This window comes from Narcine bancroftii, chromosome 1, assembly GCF_036971445.1.
Source record: "Narcine bancroftii isolate sNarBan1 chromosome 1, sNarBan1.hap1, whole genome shotgun sequence".
Lineage (NCBI taxonomy): Eukaryota > Metazoa > Chordata > Chondrichthyes > Torpediniformes > Narcinidae > Narcine > Narcine bancroftii.
This window is the reverse complement of record NC_091469.1, coordinates 352679877-352702168: the sequence shown is the minus strand read 5'-3', so window position 1 is coordinate 352702168 and position 22292 is coordinate 352679877. Positions and strand designations below refer to the sequence as shown.

At 38.8% G+C, this 22292-nt stretch overlaps 1 protein-coding gene across 8 annotated transcripts in view; it reads right to left on the bottom strand.

Annotated features, from left to right (window-relative positions):
* LOC138749495 (zinc finger CCHC domain-containing protein 2-like) overlaps positions 1-22292 on the bottom strand; it is a 111534-nt gene that overhangs the window by 12919 nt on the left and 76323 nt on the right. For 7 of the 8 annotated variants that reach the window (XR_011348699.1, XR_011348703.1, XR_011348700.1 and 4 more), the window contains one exon: positions 741-866. The exons of the other annotated variant lie outside the window; for it this stretch is intronic. Coding sequence is in view for 1 of the 7 variants with exons in the window: in XM_069910927.1 (XP_069767028.1) it covers positions 741-866 (126 nt within the window). In the remaining 6 variants the exon portion in view is untranslated. The remainder of the gene's footprint in view (positions 1-740; positions 867-22292) is intronic. 8 annotated transcript variants of the gene reach the window in all.

Below are 22292 nucleotides of genomic sequence, written 5' to 3'. Positions count from 1 at the left end.
TTTGGGAAGATGCATGGAATGAAGTTTCTAAATAACAATGTGGCAAAGAAGAAAGGATACCAAGGAGCAAGGTGGCATTGGAAGAGTGCTGGTTATGAGGAGTCACAGCTGGATGAACAATTGAAACCTCTGAGTTATGAAATCACCAATAAAATAAAAACCTGAAGGACACAAAGTTACCATATTAAGGCATATTAAGCAAAGAAACTAAGTGGAGAATCTTGTACACTTATTTTCGACAAGTGGATTAATGGCCAATCTTTGCATTATTTATTTTTTGGCCTAATTGCTTGAAATTCTTTGTAATTTCAAAGAGGGTCATTAATTTATTTTTATTGTTCACTCCGTGTGATATATAACAAATTGAAGGGTAATAATGGCTGAAGAGAATTATAAATTGGTTAAAGTACAGCAAAACATTACAAATGGATTATATGAGGGCAAAAAGGCATCTCCTATGTTTCGTGAGAATATTTTGCATCTTCAGGAGCACGGAAATTCAAACTGGTTACAGAAATCTGTTGATCACAGTTTGTAAACATTTTTGCTGGACCAAATCTAATTGTGATGCAGATTTCCACTGGAGTGTTACCCAGCAACTTCAACTCTCTGCTTCAAGAATTAAATGTACTTGAAAGTTACCTGATTTCAGCAGCCTCAGTCAGAAAAATGATATTTTATTTGACTGTAGGAGATTAAAAGCCAATCTAGCAGGATTTTAAAAGTACATAGCAACTCACCTTTGTCTTTCTCATCTTCACTTTCACAGCTCTCTCTCCCATCGTGTCTTGGGCTGGAAGGAGAACTGTAACTTTCTGAAGAGCTGTCTCCACATGCCTCTAGACCACAGCCAACATCCCTTAATTCTAAAACAATCAGGTAGGTGCCATTGAGTAATAAAGCACAGCCAATTACTTTTTCTTTTTTAAAAAAAAGCCTGTGGCATAGTAGTCCACTGCATTATTTTGCAAAATACTTTAATCTGTTCCAATTCTTATTTTGTGTGCGGGACAATTTAAACTAACCTCGACTCCCAATTTCACTCTAGAAATATCTGACATGCAAGAATTAATTCCTTGCCAGGGAAAAATCTGCTGTTACAAATCCTATCAGCACTCTGAGTCCCATATCAAACCAACTAATACCCTGGAAACTACTACCTTCAGAACAATTAATCACCAGATAACTCTGCAAAATATGCTGAAAATATATACAAGAGTCATCACTTTTGAAATGTTGACAAGATTGTATTTGGTAAAAACAAAACACAGATAATTTCTCATGCCCTATATTTCTGAATTTACCACGGACATTGAACAAATAGCCAGCAAATCCAACGTGGTAGCCAACGCCCTATCCCGTCCGGCTATCTTGGCTGTGCACGACTCTAGCCCTGGCATCGACTATGCGGCCCTGGGTGATACGCAGCAGGTAGAGCCTGACATTCTGGTGTACCGGACAGCACTCACCTGCTTTCAACAGATGGACATCCAAATTGCCCCTGGCAATTCCACGCTGCTCTGCGACACCTCAACGGGTAAACCTCGCCCTGTCAAGTTAGTCTACAGCACACCCCTAGTTATTCCGGGCGAATTTGTGACGGCCCCTTAGGAATTTGGAGGAGCCCCCAGTGCCCACATTGTCCCGATTACACGAGCGCCTAGGCACCCTGGCCCCTGCTAAACCTAGACCCCAAGGCCAGCCCTGCACTTACGTCCCAAAGAACTTTACTGATTGTAAGTACATATTTGTTTAGCGTGGAGCTCACCAGCCACCTCCATAGCGGTCTTACGAGGGGCCATACTGTGTCTTCAGACACAACTGCCCCACTTGTGTTTTGAACATTGGCAACAGCAAAGAGACTTTCACACTCGACCCATTGAAACCAGCCTACTGGACTTTGACCAGCCCATCACTCACCCGACCCCAAGGTGCAGGGGCCGGCCTCCTAAAAACAGTGCCCCGGTCGCCGGTTTTGGGGCGGGGGGTGCGTGCAGTGGCCCGCGACCTGACACAGAAAATGGTTGTCGAACACAGAAACTGGCAAAGCTTCGTGCGAACTGAAATGCTCATTTCCATAGGCCGCTGGTAGAGTGGTGAAACTGGCCAATCACCACCAGTGGACCATAGGCAGCCCAATCAGGGCCCAGGCATTTGAGGTAACCATTCGGCAACTGGTCCGCTCAATCCACGCCCCAGTGGTGACGCAGCCAAATTGACTATAAAAGGCAGAGCTGCCACTGAATAAACTCAATGTCGAATACACTCTACTGGTGTGTGTGTCTTTCTTCTCCTGCAGATTCAAGCTACTGCTTTAGGGCTATAACCAAAAGCTATAACCTAGCTGCAGCGACCTCGTTACAATATTTCCATTAACAAGAGATAATACTCTTCATTATTGCCTCAGACATAGAGCATTACAATACAGTACAGGCTCTTCAGTCCATGTTGTTGTCCCTACCAATATAAACTTATTCCACCATCAATCTAATCTTTCTTTCCCTCACAGCCCATTATACTCTATTTTTCTTACATCAACATGCCTCTCCAAGAGTCTTTTAAATGTCTCTATTGTGCCTGCCTTCACCACCAGCAATACATTTCTGGCACTCATTACTCCATAAAATTTAAAAAAAAACTTTTCTGATGTATCCCCTAAACCTTCTTCCACTCAACAAATGTCCTCTGGTAACGACCACCCTGGGAAAAAAGATCGTAACTATCCTTTCAAAACCTAATACAGCCTCTCTCCTTCTTACGACATATGCGACTTATGACAATCCGTACATACAACAAAAAAAAAACCTATGTTTTTTTTTTAAATAAAGAAAAAAAATACAGATATAAAAAATTACTCTTGGTCGTACATCCACCAGTGCTAACGGCTGCATTCTTATGATGGTGACTGTCAGAGTATCCTGGCATTGTGTGCATCACAGCATCTTTCACAGTTCTCAGGATAAAAAAAAATGCTGTACAGGTACAGTGCGGCTGTTGGGGGAGCACAGGGCAGTGGGATCAGTGTGGGGACTGATAGGTGGCTGTCAAGGGAGCATGGTGCAGTGGATCAGCGTGGGAACTGATAGCTTACATCCATTTTGAGATCTGACCGGTCGGTCAGAACGGAACTCTGACGCATGTACATCTCTGTTAAGTTGCCTCTCAGCCTCCATCAATCTAAAGAGAAAAGCCCTGGCTTGGTCAACTTTTCTTGCAGACATTCTTCAATTCAGGCAATGTCTGGTAAATCTCCTCTCCACCCTCTCTAAAGCTTCCACATCCTTCCTATAATGAGGCAACCAGAACTGAACACAATGCTCTATAAAATTATGGTTATATCACAATTAGAGTTGCAACATTACTTTGCAGCTCATAACACAATCCCCCCCAATAATGAAGGCCAGCACACCACGTCTTCTTAATTACCCTATCAAATGCACAATAATCTTGAGGGATATACGACTTGGACCCCAAGGTACCTTTGCTTCTTCACCTTGCTAAGAATCCTTCCATTAACCATATACTCCACCTTCAGGTTCAACCTTCCAAAGAACATCACTTTACTTTTCCAGATTGAACTCCATCTGCTTCTTCTCAGTGTAACACTGTTTATACCCCATTGTAACCTACAACAATCTTATCCATCATCCACGACACTTCCTATCTACAAATTGTCTGACTCACTTCTCAAATTCTATGTGATGCTATACTTTACTTCCAACCAAACACATCCCACATCTACATCTCTGATTGCCACAGTACTGATGATTTCTCTGGCTCACAGTGCTTCCCCTACCTCCTTTCCCTTTTTACCTGATTTTTGGGACTTCAAGTAATCTGGAGTATTCACTTCCCAATCCCAAATGACCTGCAAGCATGTTGTTGTTTTCAACTCTTGTTATAAAAACTTGTAATAAAAGTTGCATGCATTCAGATAAACTCTAGCTTTTCACTTGAGATTTATTTTCTACATATTACACTTCTCTGCTCCTCCTGTTGCACTTTGATTCTCACTTCTACTACCTGATGCTATTGTTGTTTAATTTCAATTTAATGCATTAAACTTGTCACTAATCTCTCTTTAACTCTATTTATGGGATTTGTTGGAACATTGTTCTCTGCCTATTGGAGCGTTTTTAACAAGGAAAAACACAAAAAATGCAAAATGCAGATTCTGGGATCTTGAGCAAACAATAAAAAGCTCTAGGGACAGCGGGTCTGGCAGCATCCGTGGATTGAAATGGTCGCTCAACGTTTCAAGCCTTTATTTGAGACCCTTGATTGACCATTTCTATCCATAGATGCTGCCTGACTCACAGAGTCTTTCTAGCTTCTCATTGCTTTGCTTATGATGTCCCATACCTTTTTACTTTTACCTTCTTTAAACTTTACATCATTATGTAGTGCAGCCCTTCTATTAACACCAAGAATGTATTCTCAATTAGGGGTTGCCCACAGAAGGAATGGAGTGCATTCTGCCTGGTGGTTGTTAATGAATAAAAAGTTGCAGGGGAAAGAGGAAAGAGTTGGGAGTAGCCCAACCACATGCAAATGTTTTGTCTTAATAAGAAATCCAAGAAGGAATCTGCAATTAGAGTTGTCAAGTTTAATCTGTAACCCAGCAGGGTTAATACAAGATCCTCTGGTTAAGACTCTTCTAAAGAGTAGAAGAAACATGGTAGAATGTCAGATACAAAATGAAAACAAACACTTTGAGTTCATATGTATCTTCAACTTAAATAAGGACAACTCAGATGAGGAAATAGTACCCTTGAATGCGCCAAAGCAGTTGAAAGGAAAAATCAATAGCTGAGCAGCAGCAGATTCTATATTTAAGTAGCTATTTCATAATGCTCAGCAGACATTTACCCAATTAGATAGCTCTGTGGTTTACAAAGGATGTTAATAAAAACATGAAATCAAACTTGACAACACCAAATGGCAAAATCTAGAGGTAAACAAGATTTTGATTTTTGTTTCAAGAACCAGTAGCAAGAGACTAAAAAGGAAAAGAAAAATGATGAGATAACACAAAGGCAACTAGTAACTGGGACCTTGAACAGTGAAACTAATTAAATTATAAGAAACAAGGAATTGGAAAACAATTTAAACCAATACCTTGCCAGCCTTCACAGTGAAGGACTTTGCTTGTTAGCCTGATGTCAGTGGTTGGGAAAATGTTGGGAGTCGATTATATAAGATGAGGTTATCGAGTACTTGGAGGCATATGACAGCAAAGGCCAAGTCAGTCAACATGGCTTCCTTGAAGAAAAGTCTTACTTTATAAACCTATTGGAATTCTTTGAGGAAGTGAGAAGCAGGCTGGATAAGGGAGATGCAGTGGGTGTTATGTATTTGGATTTTCAGAAGGCATTTGACAAGGTTCCGCACAAGATAGGTGCCGCAATTAGATAGCTCTGTGGTTTACAAAGGATGTTGATAAAAACATGAAATCAAACTTGACAACACCAAATGGCAAAATCTAGAGGTAAACAAGATTTTGATTTTTGTTTCAAGAATCAGTAGCAAGAGACTAAAAAGGAAAAGAAAACTTAACAAGTCAGGAGCCCATCGTAGAACTGGAATTATACTAGCATGTGTCGAGCACTGGCTGATTGGTAAGAAGTAGAGAGTTGGAATACAAGGATCATATTCTGATTGGCTGCAAGTTGCTAGTGGACTTCCACAGAAGTCGGTGATGGGGGCCCTTTCTTTTTATGTTGGATATTAATTATTTAATTATGAAATAAATGGCTTTGTGGCTAAGTTTGTGGATGATGTGAGCGTATGGGGGACTCTTTAGTTTAAGGGGGGCAGAGGGGGATTTGCCTGAAATTTTATACCAGTAAAGTCACAAGTACTAATTTCCAATAAAAAGTATTTATCAATCAACACTGTCAGCACAAATCACACAACATGCAACTTAAAAATAAATATTATTTTCCCCACTGCCTAGTCTGAATTTGGGGTTCCCCCCATTCCCAAGTTGCACGCCCTTAGTAGTGTAAAGGAAACACAGAGGCTGCAGGAGAATGGGCAGACAAGTGGCAAATGAAATATAATGTCGGGAAGTGTATGGTCATATAATCTGTAGGAAAAAAAAAATGGGTATTTTTTTTTAAATGGGGAAAATTTAAAATACCCAGATGCAAAGAGACCTGGGAGCCCTCATGCAGGAAGCCCTGAAGGTAAACTTGCCTGTTGAGATGATGGTGACAAAGGAAAATGCAATGCTGGCATTCATTTCAAGAGAAATAGAAGAGCAGAGATGTGACGTTGAGGCTTTAATTAGGATTGCTGAGAGCATGAGTATGTGAGCAGTTTTGGGCTCCTCATTTAAGAAAATGTGCTTCAGTTGGAGAGTGTTCAAAAGAGGTTCACTTGAATGATTCTGGGAATGAAAGGGAAATGATATGAGGAGTGTTTCACAGCTCTTTGCTGGCATTCATTAGAATTTAGCAGAATTCGGGGGGGGGGGCAGAATCGCATTGAAACATTTAAAATGTTTGAGAGGCATTGACAGAGTAGATATGGAAAGGTTGTTTCCTATGGTGGGAGAGTCTAGGACAAGATGGCACAACTTCAGGATTAAAGGACATCTGCTTAGTTCAGAAACTAAGTGGAGGAATTTTTTCATTTAGAGATTGTGAAATCTGTGGAATTTGTTGGTGCAGGTAGTTGCGGAGTTCAGGTCATTAGGTGCATTTAAGTCAGTGATCGATAGGTTTTTGATTAGCCAGGGCATCAAAGGTTATGGGGAGAAGGCTGGGCAGGAAAATAGATTAAATGGCAGGGCAAACTCGATGGACTGAAAAGCCTATTTCTGCTCCAATGCCTTATGGACGCTATGGACAGCTTGATCTCTTCCAAAGAGTTCCAGGAGAGTAAGGGCTGATTGGAAAACCGAAAATCCTTTAAATCTTTTCTATTCATGTACTTGTCTAAACATCCTTCAAACATTACAAATGTCCCCACCTCTTTCACTTTTTCTAACAGCCATATATCAACCACTCTCTGTGGACCCTTCGAGTTCCTGTTAATTTTTTTTATCCCCCTACCTGAAATCTATGCCCTCTGCATTCCCTTACCCTTGGAGAAAGACTCAACTATTTATCTCTTTGATACCTACTATAATTTTATAAACCTCCAGAATGGCCCTCAGTCTTTTCTGCTTCAAGCCAATCCTAATAATTCAAGCTTCCAGTAACAGCAAGATTCTAATGAATCACTAATACACCATTCTTAGCTTTACAAAATCCTTCCTATTGTGGAGTGACTGGAACTGCACAGAATTATCAATGCGTGATCTCACCAATGTTTTGTACAGTTATAATACAGCATCCTTGTTCCTATCATCAATGCCCAAATTGAAGGCAAGAGTGCCAAATTACTACTTCATCATCCAATCTACCTATCTCTTTTTATGGAACTATGTACCCGTGCCATCAAATCTCCGTTCAAAAGGGCTCTCCGAACCCTACCACTTAGCTGCAAGTCGTGTCCTGGTTTAACCTACCAAAGTGCAAGACTTTGCACTTGTCTGAGTCAAACTCCATCTGCCATTCCTTGGCTGACTTTCCCAGTTCATCTAAATCTTGTTATAATCTTAGATAACCCTTTTAAACAGTCCACTGAACAATACATTTTAACGTCACCTAAAAAACGTGTTCAGTGTGCTGACTATATTGTCATCCAACTTTTAAATATCAATAATAAACAACAGTGAACCCCAGTACAACACTGGGTTTAGTCCTCCAATCTGAATAAGAACATTCCTCTACCACTGTCCATCTCCTACTGTCAAAACAAATCCATATTCAATTGGCCAACTAATCCTGGATTCCATGCAATCTGACCTTCTACTTCTGCCTTTCATGCCAGACAATGTCAAAGGTCCTGCTAGAATCCATGTCAATGAAGTCTACTGCTCTGCCTTCATCAATCCTTTTGGTCACCTCTTCAAAACTCAAATTCAAGAGATTTGATTTTCCACACACAACGCCATTATGACTATCCCTAATCGGTTCTTGCCTTTCCAAATTCATGTACACCTGATCTTTAAATAAAGATAATAACATAATCCACCCTCCAATCTTCTAGCACCTTATCAGTGCCTAAAAGTGAGGGTCAACACACGAGTTAGCTTAGCATCTATTGTTGGCAAAAAAGTAAGAAACAAAAATCAAGGAAGAAATTGCTAGTCTTCAAAGCTTAATGCAATCAAACAAGTCAAGTTTTATGAAAAGTAAATCACATTGAACAATAGAAGGAAATGAATAGATGTAAAAAGGTACATTATGGACACTCTATACATCCAAACAAAGATTTGGGGAACTACCAGAATGGATTTGCCAATGCTGCAACTATGTTCTGCCAGGTGGAAATGGAATATTTCTGCATTCACTTTTGCTTATATCTTGACGGACTCAATAACGCCCAATTTCATAGAATATAAGAGCTCAAGGTATTGGCTAAGAACGACAATATGAATTTAAGTGGTTATCAAATAGCAAACAGTCAGAATAAATAGGTCTTTTTAAGACTGGCAGACTATCACTTGTGGAGGGTATTCCTTGATTATTTATGATTTATATTTATGACCAAAAGAGGGCAGAGTGCAATGGATTCACATTTGTTGGTTAAAAAAATCTAAAGTCTCTCTCAATTGCAAATGAATGGCATACAGAGGGTATGAGTTAATTTTGAACAAAACAAATTAGCACACAGGGGAAACTATGTCAGGAGTGCAAATGGTACATTGGCCTTTGTTGTGAGAGTGTTCAAAGTTAGTATCAGAATTTATTGTCATGAAATTTGTTGTTCTGTGCAAACATTATAGGTGAAAAATTGCTATAAAATACATTTTAAATAAACAAATAAATTGGTGCAAAAGGGGAAAAAAAGCAAGGTAGTGTCTGTGGTTCATTGTCCATTCAGAAATCTGAATGCAGAGGGGAATAAGCCATTTTTGTACTGTTGGGTGTTCTTCAGGTACCTGTACCACTTTCCTCATCATAGCAGTGAGAAGAGGGCATAGTCTGGGTGGTGAAGGCCCTTGATCTATTGTTCTCTTGTAAATATCCTTTATGGAGTGAAGACTGATGGCCATGATAGTGCTGGCTAAGATCACAACTCTCCATTGCTATTTCCTGTCCTGTGCATTTGGCAGCTCCATACCAGACAGTGATGCAACCAGTCAGAATGTTCTTCATAGTGCATCTGTAGATATTTGCAAGAGTCTTTGATGACATACGAAATCTTCTCATACTCCTTATGAAGTATAGCTGCTGGCAAGCCTTCATGATTACATCAACATGGATCAGGATACATCTTTAGAGATGTTGACACCCAGGAATTTGGAGTTCTTGTCCTTTGCTTCTGCTGATCCCTTGATGAGGACTTGTTTCTGTTCTCCTGATTTTCCCGTTCTGAACACCAAACCAGCTCCTTCGATTTACTGAAATTGAGTGCAAGGTTGTTGTTGTGACACCACTCAACCAACTGATCTATCTCAGCTCCTAATTGCCATCCATGATTCTGGCAATGACTATGGTGTTATCGGCAAATTTGTAGATGGCATTTTAATTGTGCCTAGCAACACAGTCATGGGTGTAGAGCGAGTAGAGCAATGGACTACACACAATTCTTCAGATGTACTTGGGTTAACTGTCAGTGAAGAGCAAATGTTGTTTCCGATTCACACTGACTGCTCTTCTGATGAGGAAGTCAAGGGTCCAGTTGCAGAGGAAGGTGCAGGGTTTGGAACTTGCTGACCAGTACTGGGTACCATGATAAGATGGTGTTGAAAGCTGAGCTGTAGGCAGAAGGCAAAGTCTAGAGCCAGAGAGATTGCATCTGCCGTGAGTGATTGTAGTGGTAGGCAAATTGCAAGGGGTCTAGATCAGTGGTTCTCAACCTTTTTCTTTCCACTCACATACCACTTTAAGGAATCCCTATGCTATCGGTGCTCTGTGATTACTAAGGGATTACTTAAGGTGGAATGTGAGTGGGAAGGGGAGGTTGAGAATCACTGCTCTAGATCCAATTGTTACGGAAATATTTTGCTTGAGCAAAATTGTCATTGGCCCATTTCATTTGGAGTGATGAAACCGTGTACATAATGAGTCAATTAGGTACGAATAAAACAATGGTTTTCAAACTTTTTCTTTCCACCCACATACCACCTTAAGCAATCCCTTACTAATCACAGAGCAAAACCTATGGCATTGGAAGTACTTAAAGTGGTACGTGAGTGGAAAGAAAAAGGTTGAGAACCACTAGTCTAAATCTTTACTTAGCAACGAGTTAATTCTGACAACCTCTCAAAACCTTTCATCAGTTATGTGAGTGCTCAGAGGTGATGGTCATTGAGAGTTCACTCTGCTCTTCTTGGCACTGGGATGATTGATGCCCTTTTGAGGTAGGTGGGAACCTCCGACTGCAAATGTCTGTGAACAATCCAGCTCGTGGATACTGAATCAGGAAACAACATCTATCTCTTTTTGAAGGGAAATACCAAAAATACCAGAGATTGGCATGAGAGTTTGCAAAGGAGGATTAATTTTTTAAAACTTTTTCTCAGACATTAACAAAACAAATGAAAAATATTACAATAATTGTCTAATTTCTCACCAAATTAAATAATTTTACTTCAAATTACTAATTTATCTCTATTTGAATAGTAACCTGCAGCCCACCATAAAAAAAATTATCATCAATAAATGTACATAATCTGGCCATTTAGTAAAATGTTCCTGAAAAATGGGTTTCAACGATTAAATTCAAAACTGTAGTTTCCAGTCGAATTGAAATGTAGGTAAAATAGGGCAGCAGTTCATGAAATTGTAAGGCAATTAATTACCAGTAAAAGCTAAATTGAATTATTTATCCACAAGCACGTACCGAATGAAAAAAATAACAACTTTATGGTCAGGAAGTTCAAAAGCATCAAACTGAAATTACACAAGAATAATTGTTCACCAAACTCCAGAATAATGATGCATTTAAACTGATATTACACTGTACTATTTGGTTGTTTATCCAGACTCTTTTGTGTAGTCTTCCAAAGGCGCTATTTGCCTTGGCGAGTCTGTTGTCTATCTCATTGTCGATCCTTGCATCTGATGAAATGGTGCAGCCGAGATAGGTAAACTGGTTGACCGTTTTGAGTTTTGTGTGCCCGATGGAGATGTGGGGGGGCTGGTAGTCATGGTGGGGAGCTGGCTGATGGAGGACCTCAGTTTTCTTCAGGCTGACTTCCAGGCCAAACATTTTGGCAGTTTCCGCAAAGCAGGACGTCAAGCGCTGAAGAGCTGGCTCTGAATGGGCAACTAAAGCGGCATCATCTGCAAAGAGTAGTTCACGGACAAGTTTCTCTTGTGTCTTGGTGTGAGCTTGCAGGCGCCTCAGATTGAAGAGACTGCCATCCGTGCGGTACCGGATGTAAACAGCGTCTTCATTGTTGGGGTCTTTCATGGCTTGGTTCAGCATCATGCTGAAGAAGATTGAAAAGAGGGTTGGTGCGAGAACACAGCCTTGCTTCACGCCATTGTTAATGGAGAACGGTTCAGAGAGCTCATTGCTGTATCTGACCCGACCTTGTTGGTTTTCATGCAGTTGGATAATCATGTTGAGGAACTTTGGGGGACATCCGATGCGCTCTAGTATTTGCCAAAGCCCTTTCCTGCTCACGGTGTCGAAGGCTTTGGTGAGGTCAACAAAGGTGATGTAGAGTCCTTTGTTTTGTTCTCTGCACTTTTCTTGGTGCTGTCTGAGGGCAAAGACCATGTCAGTGGTTCCTCTGTTTGCGCGAAAGCCGCACTGTGATTCTGGGAGAATATTCTCCCAGCGTATACAGAGCCGTTGTCATACCCACACTCCTGTTCGGCTCCGAATCATGGGTCCTCTACTGGCACCACCTACGGCTCCTAGAACGCTTCCACCAGCGTTGTATCCGCTCCATCCTCAACATCCATTGGAGCGCTTACACCCCTAACGTCGAAGTACTCGAGATGGCAGAGGTCGACAGCATCGAATCCACGCTGCTGAATATCCAGCTGCGCTGGATGGGTCACGTCTCCAGAATGGAGGACCATCGCCTTCCCAAGATAGTGTTATATGGCGAGCTCTCCACTGGCCACCGTGACAGAGGTGCACCAAAGAAAAGGTACAAGGACTGCCTAAAGAAATCTCTTGGTGCCTGCCACATTGACCACCGCCAGTGGGCTGATAACGCCTCAAACCGTGCATCTTGGCGCCTCACAGTTTGGCGGGCAGCAACCTCCTTTGAAGAAGACCGCAGTGCCCACCTCACTGACAAAAGGCAAAGGAGGAAAAACCCAACACCCAACCCCAACCAACAGATTTTCCCTTGCAACCGCTGCAATCGTGTCTGCCTGTCCCGCATCGGACTTGTCAGCCACAAACGAGCCTGCAGCTGACGTGGACTTTTTACCCCCTCCATAAATCTTCGTCCGCGAAGCCAAGCCAAAGAAAAAAGAAGAACACTGTACTAAGATACAAATATTAAGCAATGGACCACAAATGGCACAAAATATATACAAATCAAACAATTATTTAATTCAGTTTTGACATATGCTCCTACTGGGCCAACAATATAATATAAAAACAAGGAGCAACAGTAGGCCACCTGGCCCATTGAGCCTGCTCTGCAATTCGAATAGATAGTGGGTGATCAAACCATGGATTCACCTCCACTTAATCACCTTTTTCCCATAACCCTCAATTCTCTGACTACATTTCTGCAGGCTCTATACACCCTCTGTTCAATTTACTTTGCCACTCAAATGCAACCTTTTTGAAACTTTATTCAAACAGCTGCTGTGGGTGGGGCAGTACCAGGGCACTCCACTGGCTGAATGTTTCCTCCCAAAAGAAACATTTACTTTTACTATTTCAAAGTTTAATTAAAATTTTTATTTAAAACTTTATTTATTCTTAATGCCAGATGAGGTTTTTAAAAACTTTAATTTAATTTTTTATTTAAAACTTTATTTATTCTTAATGCCAGATGAGGTTTTTAAAAACTTTAATTCAATTTTTTATTTAAAACTTTATTTATTCTTAATGCCAGATGAGGATTTTACTGTTTATAACATACCTCCAGCTACTGTGCTTTTTTAGCACTTGAGTAAATTAGTCAAACATGATCTGCCATTCTTGAATCCATTCAGTCTGCCTGATGAAACAATTTCGAGCGCAGTGCCTCGCCATTTCTTCCTTAATGGTAACTTCAAGCATTTTCCGACTACAGACTTTAAGTAACCTGCCTTTTGCCAATCTCATTATTTAAAAAAAAATAGTGGTGTGACATTTGCTGTCTTCAAATCTGCCATTTTGAAAATTATCACAATTATATCTACTATAAATGCCACCATTTTTTTTAGCCCTTTGCAATGCCTTTCATCAGGACCAGTCTAACTTTAGACTCACTAGTTTATTTAGCACTACCTCATCAGTGATAACAATTGTGTCAAGGTCCTCACCTCCTATTGGATCCTTAACTTTACAATATAGCATTTAGAGCATGTTCCACCAGGAAGTCTGACACAAAATAGTTGTTCAAGGTCTCACTATTTCCACATTACCCAATATTAATTCCCCATCTCATCTTCCAAGGAACCTATATTCACTTATGCCATTATTTTATCCAGTATATAATTATTAAAAACTTTTACTGTTAGTATATTTTCTGCTGGTTTACTTTCAAAATCCATCTTCACTTTATTTATTGCTTAGTACTTCTTTGTTCAAGTCAAGTCATGTTTATTTGTCATTCATACCATAACCATTGCAGTGTACTGTGAAAAATTTCTCTGAACCATGGAGCTGGTTATTTATATACTAAATGACATCAGAATTTTTTAAAATCAAAAACATATCACTTATATCATGTTACATATACTAGCTTTGTGTCCCCGGAATTCAGAAGCCTCATGGCTTGTGAGAAAAAACTGTTTCACAATCTGGTCATGAAGGTTTGAACACTTCAGTATCTCTTCCTGGATAGCAGGAGTAAGAATAGATTTGGGAGGGGTATGTGGAGTCCTTCATAATGTTTATGGCTTTCCGCAAACAGCCGTTATAAATGTCTAGCATGGCAGGGATAGAGACCCCAATAATCCCCTTGTTGCCTTTAAAGTTTGCACCAATTTTCCAGTTGCCTCTACTCTTGGCGACTTTATACACATGAGTATTCATTTTGATGTTTTCCTTTATTTCCTTATTAATCCAAGGCTGGCTCTTCCCACTCTTATTGTCCTTGCTTTTAACTGGAATATATTTTTGCTGAATATTATAAGGAGATTTTAAAACACTTGAAAAGGACAGCAAGTTAAAACTTTGGGAATTTCAATTTAATACAATCAAAATTCAAACATGTCTACCCATTTGGAACTAACATGTGCTGGTTGTTCTTCAACATGTGGCTGTAATTTAAAATGCCTTCCTTCAATGCAAGCCAAACTTTTCAGGTCTCAGGAAATCTCCCAGATAAAAAAAAATCAAAAATTATCTAGTCCTGAGGCAAAAACAATACTACCTGAAAAAGAGTGCATCCCTCAGGCCCAAGAGGCTATTCAAAAAAATAGTTTTTCCTGCATTCGCTTGAAGAACACCAAATGTGTGCTCTCTCTTGCATTTATCATTAACCTTCATGATAACCACTAATTTCAAATGTAACTTCAATTAGCTTCTAGTACAGAATAAATTCTTTTCTTTGGAGGCTGAGCTAAATCATTGTGCTGGACGATTTTGAAAAGGAGGAATACGTTTGAGGAATCAAAAGAATAAAGAGATGGCAAGAGATTAATATATTCCAAAGTAATCTCATCAAGATTTAATGATCAGGTTAATCATACAAAATGGGGAACATCGCATTTAGCTCTCCAACTTTCTATATCATGGTTGATCTTTTACCTCAGTTGTTTTCCTGCCCTAACCCCATATTCCACAATTTCATCAATATCTGAAAATCATTCAGTCTTGAATATACTCAACTAATGAACCTCTAATAAATGCAAACTTTGGTGTCAGTGAGATGCAAATTATAACTTAACGTGACTGCTGACAGTAATGATCCAACCCTCCATCCTCCCAACTAATGACTCAATGGGAAATTATAAACTGCCAACATTTAAAACAACTAGAAATCATAAATAATACAAAAATCCATTAATAACTAATACTCTATTAATCTGAAACAGACCAAAATAAATGCTTACCTTTAAGTGAAACATTTAAATACATTCTACTACAGTAACCCAGTTTTCCTTTTAAAATATGGTTTTAATACAAGTCAATGTTTTTTAAAATTACAATGAAGAACAAAAATAAGTTATTTGTACTGAAAATAAGAATTGTTGAGTTACCTGTGGTGCCTCAAGACTCTGTACTTTCTTGATGTAAAGTTGCTTACCTGTCAACCATAAACTCACAAGAATCTGACTTGGAACTTACATTGGCAAAAGCCAGTGATTTGGGTTTTGCCATCAGCTTGCTACATTAATTTTCTTTCCAACCATACTTAAAATGAGACAATATCAATGTCCCCCAGATGACCACTCACTTTAACTTTAATACCACTTTTTTTTATATATACTAATCATTTACTTAATCATTCCATTATCTGAAAATCTATAATTCTTGGCCTTAAATACACTTGCAACCAAGTCCCCTCAGACTTCTTGGGTACAGAACACCAAACACTCATTGCAGATCAGATAAAGTTTCAGTTTTGAAAGGCCAAACCCTTATTTGAAGATTGATTCCCCAGTCCCAGTCCCAGAAATCTATTCTGTCAAGCCAATTACAATGTTTTATGCTTCAATGAAATCTGCTGACCTCCAGCCAATATCAGAAAATCTCCTTTATTCACTTCTTATTTGACAAACTCCACCTCTGCCCCCCAACTGCAGAAATAAACTTGGTAAACCTATTTCAAATTTTCTTTGGAATGGGTCATGGACATAACATTTCAAGTGTAATCTCACCAGGGCCCTGTATGATGTGATAAATCATCTGTCTGTCAATTACAATAAAGGCTAACATACCTTTAGGTTTCCTAATAGTTTGCTGCATCTGTGCATTAACTTCTCAGAGTTTCGTCTACAAGGATACCTTGGTCCTTCTGGACATTAACAACTTTAAGTGTTAATGCAAGGGTTCTGTTCCCAAGAACTGACTGCAAACTGAATTGTTGCAAGTCAAAGTGAGCATATATCCCAGAACTAAGCTGTGTGAAGATACAGGGTATTACAACCTGATGTATGGACATGGAAAGACAAAATGTCTTGTTGGAAATTTTGCTTTAAGTAAATGATTATTAATTAATTGAATTTCAACTTTAAAATATTCTCTCTAATTGTGTTGCTGAGATTAGATAATCACCTACTTCTGATTACCATCTTAATTGAGGGTTCAATTTCTCTGGGGATGTTTTTGATTGTTGTTTAATCTGGGGAAGAAATATAATTTTATTTTCTTGTGGAATGATAATATTTCCAGTTGTTTATGAGGATTAAAAAAAGGTAGAGGGCCAAATCTATCCTTAGATTTCTATACATATGACTACTGTATTTTTTCCACAGCTCTGGATTAGCGTTAAGGGAAGAAGTCACTCAATTTCTTGTTTTGAAGTCAGTGCCCATTTTGAATTTTTTTTTGAAAGCCAATCTTATTTTTGATATTGGAGAGTTGATGCACAATCAGGTTTGTTGTAACCCGAGGACTGCCTTTAAAAACATACATTTTCCTTTCTACTGTTGTCAGGCCAGAGTTAGCCATAATTTCTTTCTCCTTCTTAAATAATGGTGTCACATTTGCTACCTTCCATCCTTTGTACATTGTTCTTGAATCTATAATTTTCGCTCTTTCAAAATCATGAGATTCAAAAATCAGCAGGTCTTCATGAATTATCAGGACAATCCCATTAATTTCTACAAAAGTCGATCTTTAAATAAATGGGAACCTTTATCCAATCCTCATTCACTTTATACCTGTGATCTACTATTTCCAGGGACTTTTCATATTCTTTCATGAAATTAGAAATAAAACATTTCTGTATATCCTCAGTTCCCAATTTAAAAAAAATCTTCCTTTCAAACTCCTAACCATATAATTAACTCCCAATTAGACAATTTTAAATCTCCCATCCCTCTCTTCTCCTCTCCCCTCCAACCCTGAATTGGGAACCACACAGGATCTGCTTTAGGTCACCTAGACCACAGGGACACCTGCATTAGGCTTTTGCTCAATTAATGCCAAGCTGTAGTCAACATCATCATAACACCAAAACATATGACTAAACAAAAGGATATAGGTGTCTCTTCATCCCTCTGTACTGGATCCTCATATTTCCTCATCGGCAGAGGCCAATCAGTGTGAATCAGCAACATCACCTTCTTCACACTGAGCATCAATACAGAGACAACTCAAGGCTGTATATTTAGTCCCCTGCTGTATTTCCTCTAATCAAGTTAATCTTTAATTCAATTTACAAATTTGCTGACAGCAGCAATGCTGTTGAATGAATAACTGGAGATGATGAGATTAAGAATCTGGTTGAGTGGTGCCAGAACAAATGGATCCGTGACTTCCTCATTAGAAGACCACAGTCAGTACAAATCTCCTCCTCATTGATTACCAACACTGACGCACTTCAATGATGCGTGCTTAGCCCACTGCTCTACTCATTATACACCCAGGACTGTGTGGCCAGACATAATTCCAAAGCCATCTACAAATTTACCTATGACACCATAGTTCTTGGCAGAATTACAAACGGCAATAATAAAGCATATAGAATGGAGATAGAACAACTCATTGAGTGGTGTTACACCTATAACCTTGCACTCAACATTAGCAAAATCAAGGAGATGATTGTGGACTTCAGGAGGAAGTCAGGTGAATACGACCCAGTTCTCATCAAGGGCTCAGTAGTGGATAGGGTCAAGAACTTCAAATGCCTGTGTGTCAACATCTCTGAGGATCTGTCCTGGAGCCTCCATGTTCATGCAATCACAAAGGCTCACCAGCAGCTTTACTAATTTTTTTGTGAAAATTTTATTTTTCATTTGCATCAATACATAGATATAATTCTTCATCAATGTAATAAAAACAATACAAAATGATATATAATTTTTTTTCTTTTTATCCCCCTTCCTCCCCAAAAGAAAAAAGAGAAAAAAACACCTGAATTTATTTATCATTCTCTATTCTTATATTCCTAACATATTATTCTATCCTGTACATATTAATTGGGAGGAGCGGGTGTTATGGATACAGTGGATGAAATCCACATATGGTTTCCAAATCATAAAAATTCTCAGGTTGATTCCTTAAATTATAAGTAATCTTTTCCAATTTTGAATTTCCGTATGCCATTGATCTAACCATATAAAATTATCTGACTTCCATACATTTTTGTGCCACTGCTATTGCTACACAAAAAATTTCATTGATATTTGTCTAACTTCAATTAATATGTCATATAAATCACCAAGCAAAAAATATTCTGGAATCTTTTGGTATCTGTATTTTCATAATTTGTCCCAATAATATATTTAAGTCTTCCCAAAATTTACCTACCTTTTCACAAAACCAAACTGCATGTAATAAGGTTTCTGTTTCTTTGTTACATCTGAAACATTTGTCAGAACAATTTGAATCAAGTCCATGTAATTTATACGGAGTGTAGTATAAATTGGTATAAAAAATTATATTGTACCATTTGATATCTAACATTAATTGCATTAGTTACACTCTCCTGGCACAATCTTGACTAGGCCTCATCATGAATTTGTATATTTACATTTTTTAAAAACTTGTATAGTTCCTTTTTCTGCATTGTGTCTTGTCATTGTATATACATATTAGTAATAAATTTCTTAATAAATGTATAAATTATTAAATACTCAAATGGGCCCTGTTCCAGAAGTCTAAAATTCATGCCAAATTTCTTTTTTAAATACGATTTAAGATGATAGCATGATTTGGTATATATGGTCCCATATAATAAATTTATTTGTTACTGAGTGTTCATTAATTTCTAGAAAAAACTTTATCTGTTGTCTCATAAATTCACAAAAATCTTTCCTCTTTAAAAGTACCGTATTAAATCCCCATCTATAACCTACATTTTGTTCTTATTCCAATGCAATTGACATCGCTAAAGATGAATGATCCAATAATATTCTTGCTTGATATTCAATCTTCTGAACTCTAGCTTGTAATTGTGTAGAGACTGATACGTGAATACGTCTAACAAGTCTCATTCATTAAATCTGTCATTTAACTACTTTATTTTTAACAATATTTCCACCTGATCTATCTAGTTTTGAATCAAAAGTAACACTAAAATAACAGTACTTGTCACAATAATCTTAGTTATTGCAGGCGTAAAATAAAAGATAGAAATAGGAACAACCCCCCCCCCCCCCCCCCCCACCGAGGCACGCGATGTTGCTACATCTCTATTCCCCTCATCTATTTGGCATGTGATCCAAGTCACATTCATGCACGAGACTTCACAGTGTTAAACTCATGGTCCCCACTAACTCGCTCAATATACCAAACAATCCCATATTGCATTGTTATCATAGATTCTAATTCTCTCATAAATCTTAAAAAATATATGTAGATCACTTAAAGGTTAAATCCTCCTCCCCATTTAAACGAACTTGAAATATTACTTTTTTTACCCAACTATAGCAAACCTTTTTCCATCTGATATTACACACAAGTATCTGCATCCACCTGTCTTGCTTTATCAGGCAATAAATCGGAATATACCTTTGCCTCATTAGGTTCCGTGTAAATCCTAATTCGAGCAAAGACCTTCAAAACTGCTGGATACCTTAAGACAAAGGCATAACCTTTCTTCCATAACACATTTTTAACTGCATTGAATTCCTTCCTCTTTTTCAACAATTCAAACTTATATCAGGATAAAAAAAAACTTATTCCTATTATAAATCATGGGTGATTGTCGTTCTTTTGCTTGCTTCGCTGTCAGCTCTAAAATTTTCTCTCGTACTTCACATTGAAGAAATCTGACTAGTATTGGACGTGGCTTCTGATCCGGCTGTGGCTTTGGTCTCAATGCTCTATGCGCTCTCTCAATTTCAATGTCTCCTTGAAATTCAGTCACTCCCAAAGATTGTGGAATCCAACACTGTAAAAACTTCTTTTATTTCTTGTCCTTCATCAACTTCTTTAAGTCCAATAATCTTCATGTTGTTTCTTCTGCTGAAGTTCACTAAAATGTCTATTTTCTGCATTAACTAATCTTTTGTTGCAGCTGCTTCTGCCACTTTCATTTGCTCCTAATGCCTTGAATTTCAAATGAATTTCCTTTAATTTTCTCATCCATAACTTCAAATCTTTTATCTACCTGCTGCATCATATTCTCAACTTTTTGTAAAATTTTTGTTTTCAACTATAATCTCTCCATATTTTTTTTTATTTCTGCCATTATAAACTACCTATCTTGTTGGGAAGATTCCATGTATTTTTTTCATTTCTGCTGCAGAAATAAATGATCCTTTCATTTTCTCCAGCTGTTTGGAGTAACTTGAGTAAACAAAGTCTCCTGTTTTTCCGGTTCCTCTTCTTGCCCACTGGAGCTGGAGGTCTGAAATGTCTTTTTTGGTTTCCTCTGTCTTTTTTTTGTGCTTTGTGTATGCATGACTCCTCACACATGTGCAGAGTCACATCTTCATCCGAGTCGGGTGGCCATTGTCTGGAGAGACCCTGTACTGCAGATTCCAAGGTCTCCCCAGCTCCTGGCTTATCTCCCCTGGGCAGTACCTTACTAACAGTTCCTGGATCCTTCCTCAAGGTAGGCCTCTCTTCCTTATCTCGAGTTTTTTCTTGTTCAGTTTCTTGTACTGTAACAGCTGGATTTTCTTTCTTTGGTGTCATTTTAAAATATTCTGTAGGTCTTCCGATACTTATTTCTTCTATTTTTCTTAAGTTTTGCTAACATTTTTTCAACTGATTTGAGGAGAGTAGGATTTGCAATTTAACCCTACCATGTGGCACACCCCCGCCAGCAGCTTTACTTTGTGAGGTGTTTGAAGAAATTTGGTATGTCACCAAAAACTCTCAAAAACTTCAACAAGAGCACCGTGGAGAGCATTCTGACTGGTTGCATTACTGTCTGGTATGGAGGCACCAACTCTCAGGACAGAAAAAACTCCAGAGGGAGTCCAGCCTGCGACATCACAAGTACTAGACTTCACTCCATCAATGACATCTACATGAGGTGGTGTCTTAAAAAAGCAGCCTCTATCCTCAAAGACCCCCACCACCCAGGCCACGCCCTCTTCACTCTGCTACTATCAGGAAAAAGGTACAGGAGCCTAAAAACAAGCACTTCCCTTCTGCCATCAGATTCCTAAAGAATCAAAGACACTGCCTTACCTTTTGTGCACTATTTTATTTATTGTTGTAATATGGTTTTTTGAATGTTTGCACTATGTTGCTGCCACAAAACAGCGAATTTCGTGATTTGTTCATGACAATAAATTTTGATTTTGATCTTCCTTTCAACATCAGAGGCAAAGGAGCTTATTCTTGATTTCAGGAAGGGCAGGCCAGGGACCAAGCACCTATCTTCATTGTTAGAGAGGGTTACAGGCAGAGAGGCTTCACAATTCTTGTGAGTTCATTTTTCAGAAGACCTCTCCTGCAGCCAGCACATTGAGGAAACCACGATGAAGGAACACCAGTGGCTTTACCTTCTCAGGGGTCTGATGAGTTTGACACATTGTTGAATATTCTATAAAATTTCTCCAGGAAACTTGTATACTGACTATTTGCATTACCACTTGGTTTGGTAATTCAAGTGCCCTGTAACACAGAAGACTGCAGAATATAGCAAACATAGCCAGATCCAGCACAGGCTCTGATCTCCCATCCATTGAAGTACAGGTACTCCTCAACTTACATCTGTGTTCCGTTCTGAAAAACTGGTTGAATCTCAGAATAGATGCACGTCAGAATTTCACTGTATCTGTCTTATAGTTTGTCAAATTCAACATGTCGGCCACCAAGGCCAGCTCTCATGAGAGGTTGGCCACCAGCCAGTTCTCGCAGGTTGTCCACCAGTGCCAACCTCTTGCATTAGATAGGACTGACTTTCACATAGGTGGTAAGTCAGGGAACAATTATAAACTATGTGAAGTGGTGCCTCAAGAAGGCAACCAACAATATAAAGGATACTCTTCACCCTGGTCACAATCTCATCTCATTGCTACCTTCAAGCAAAGATA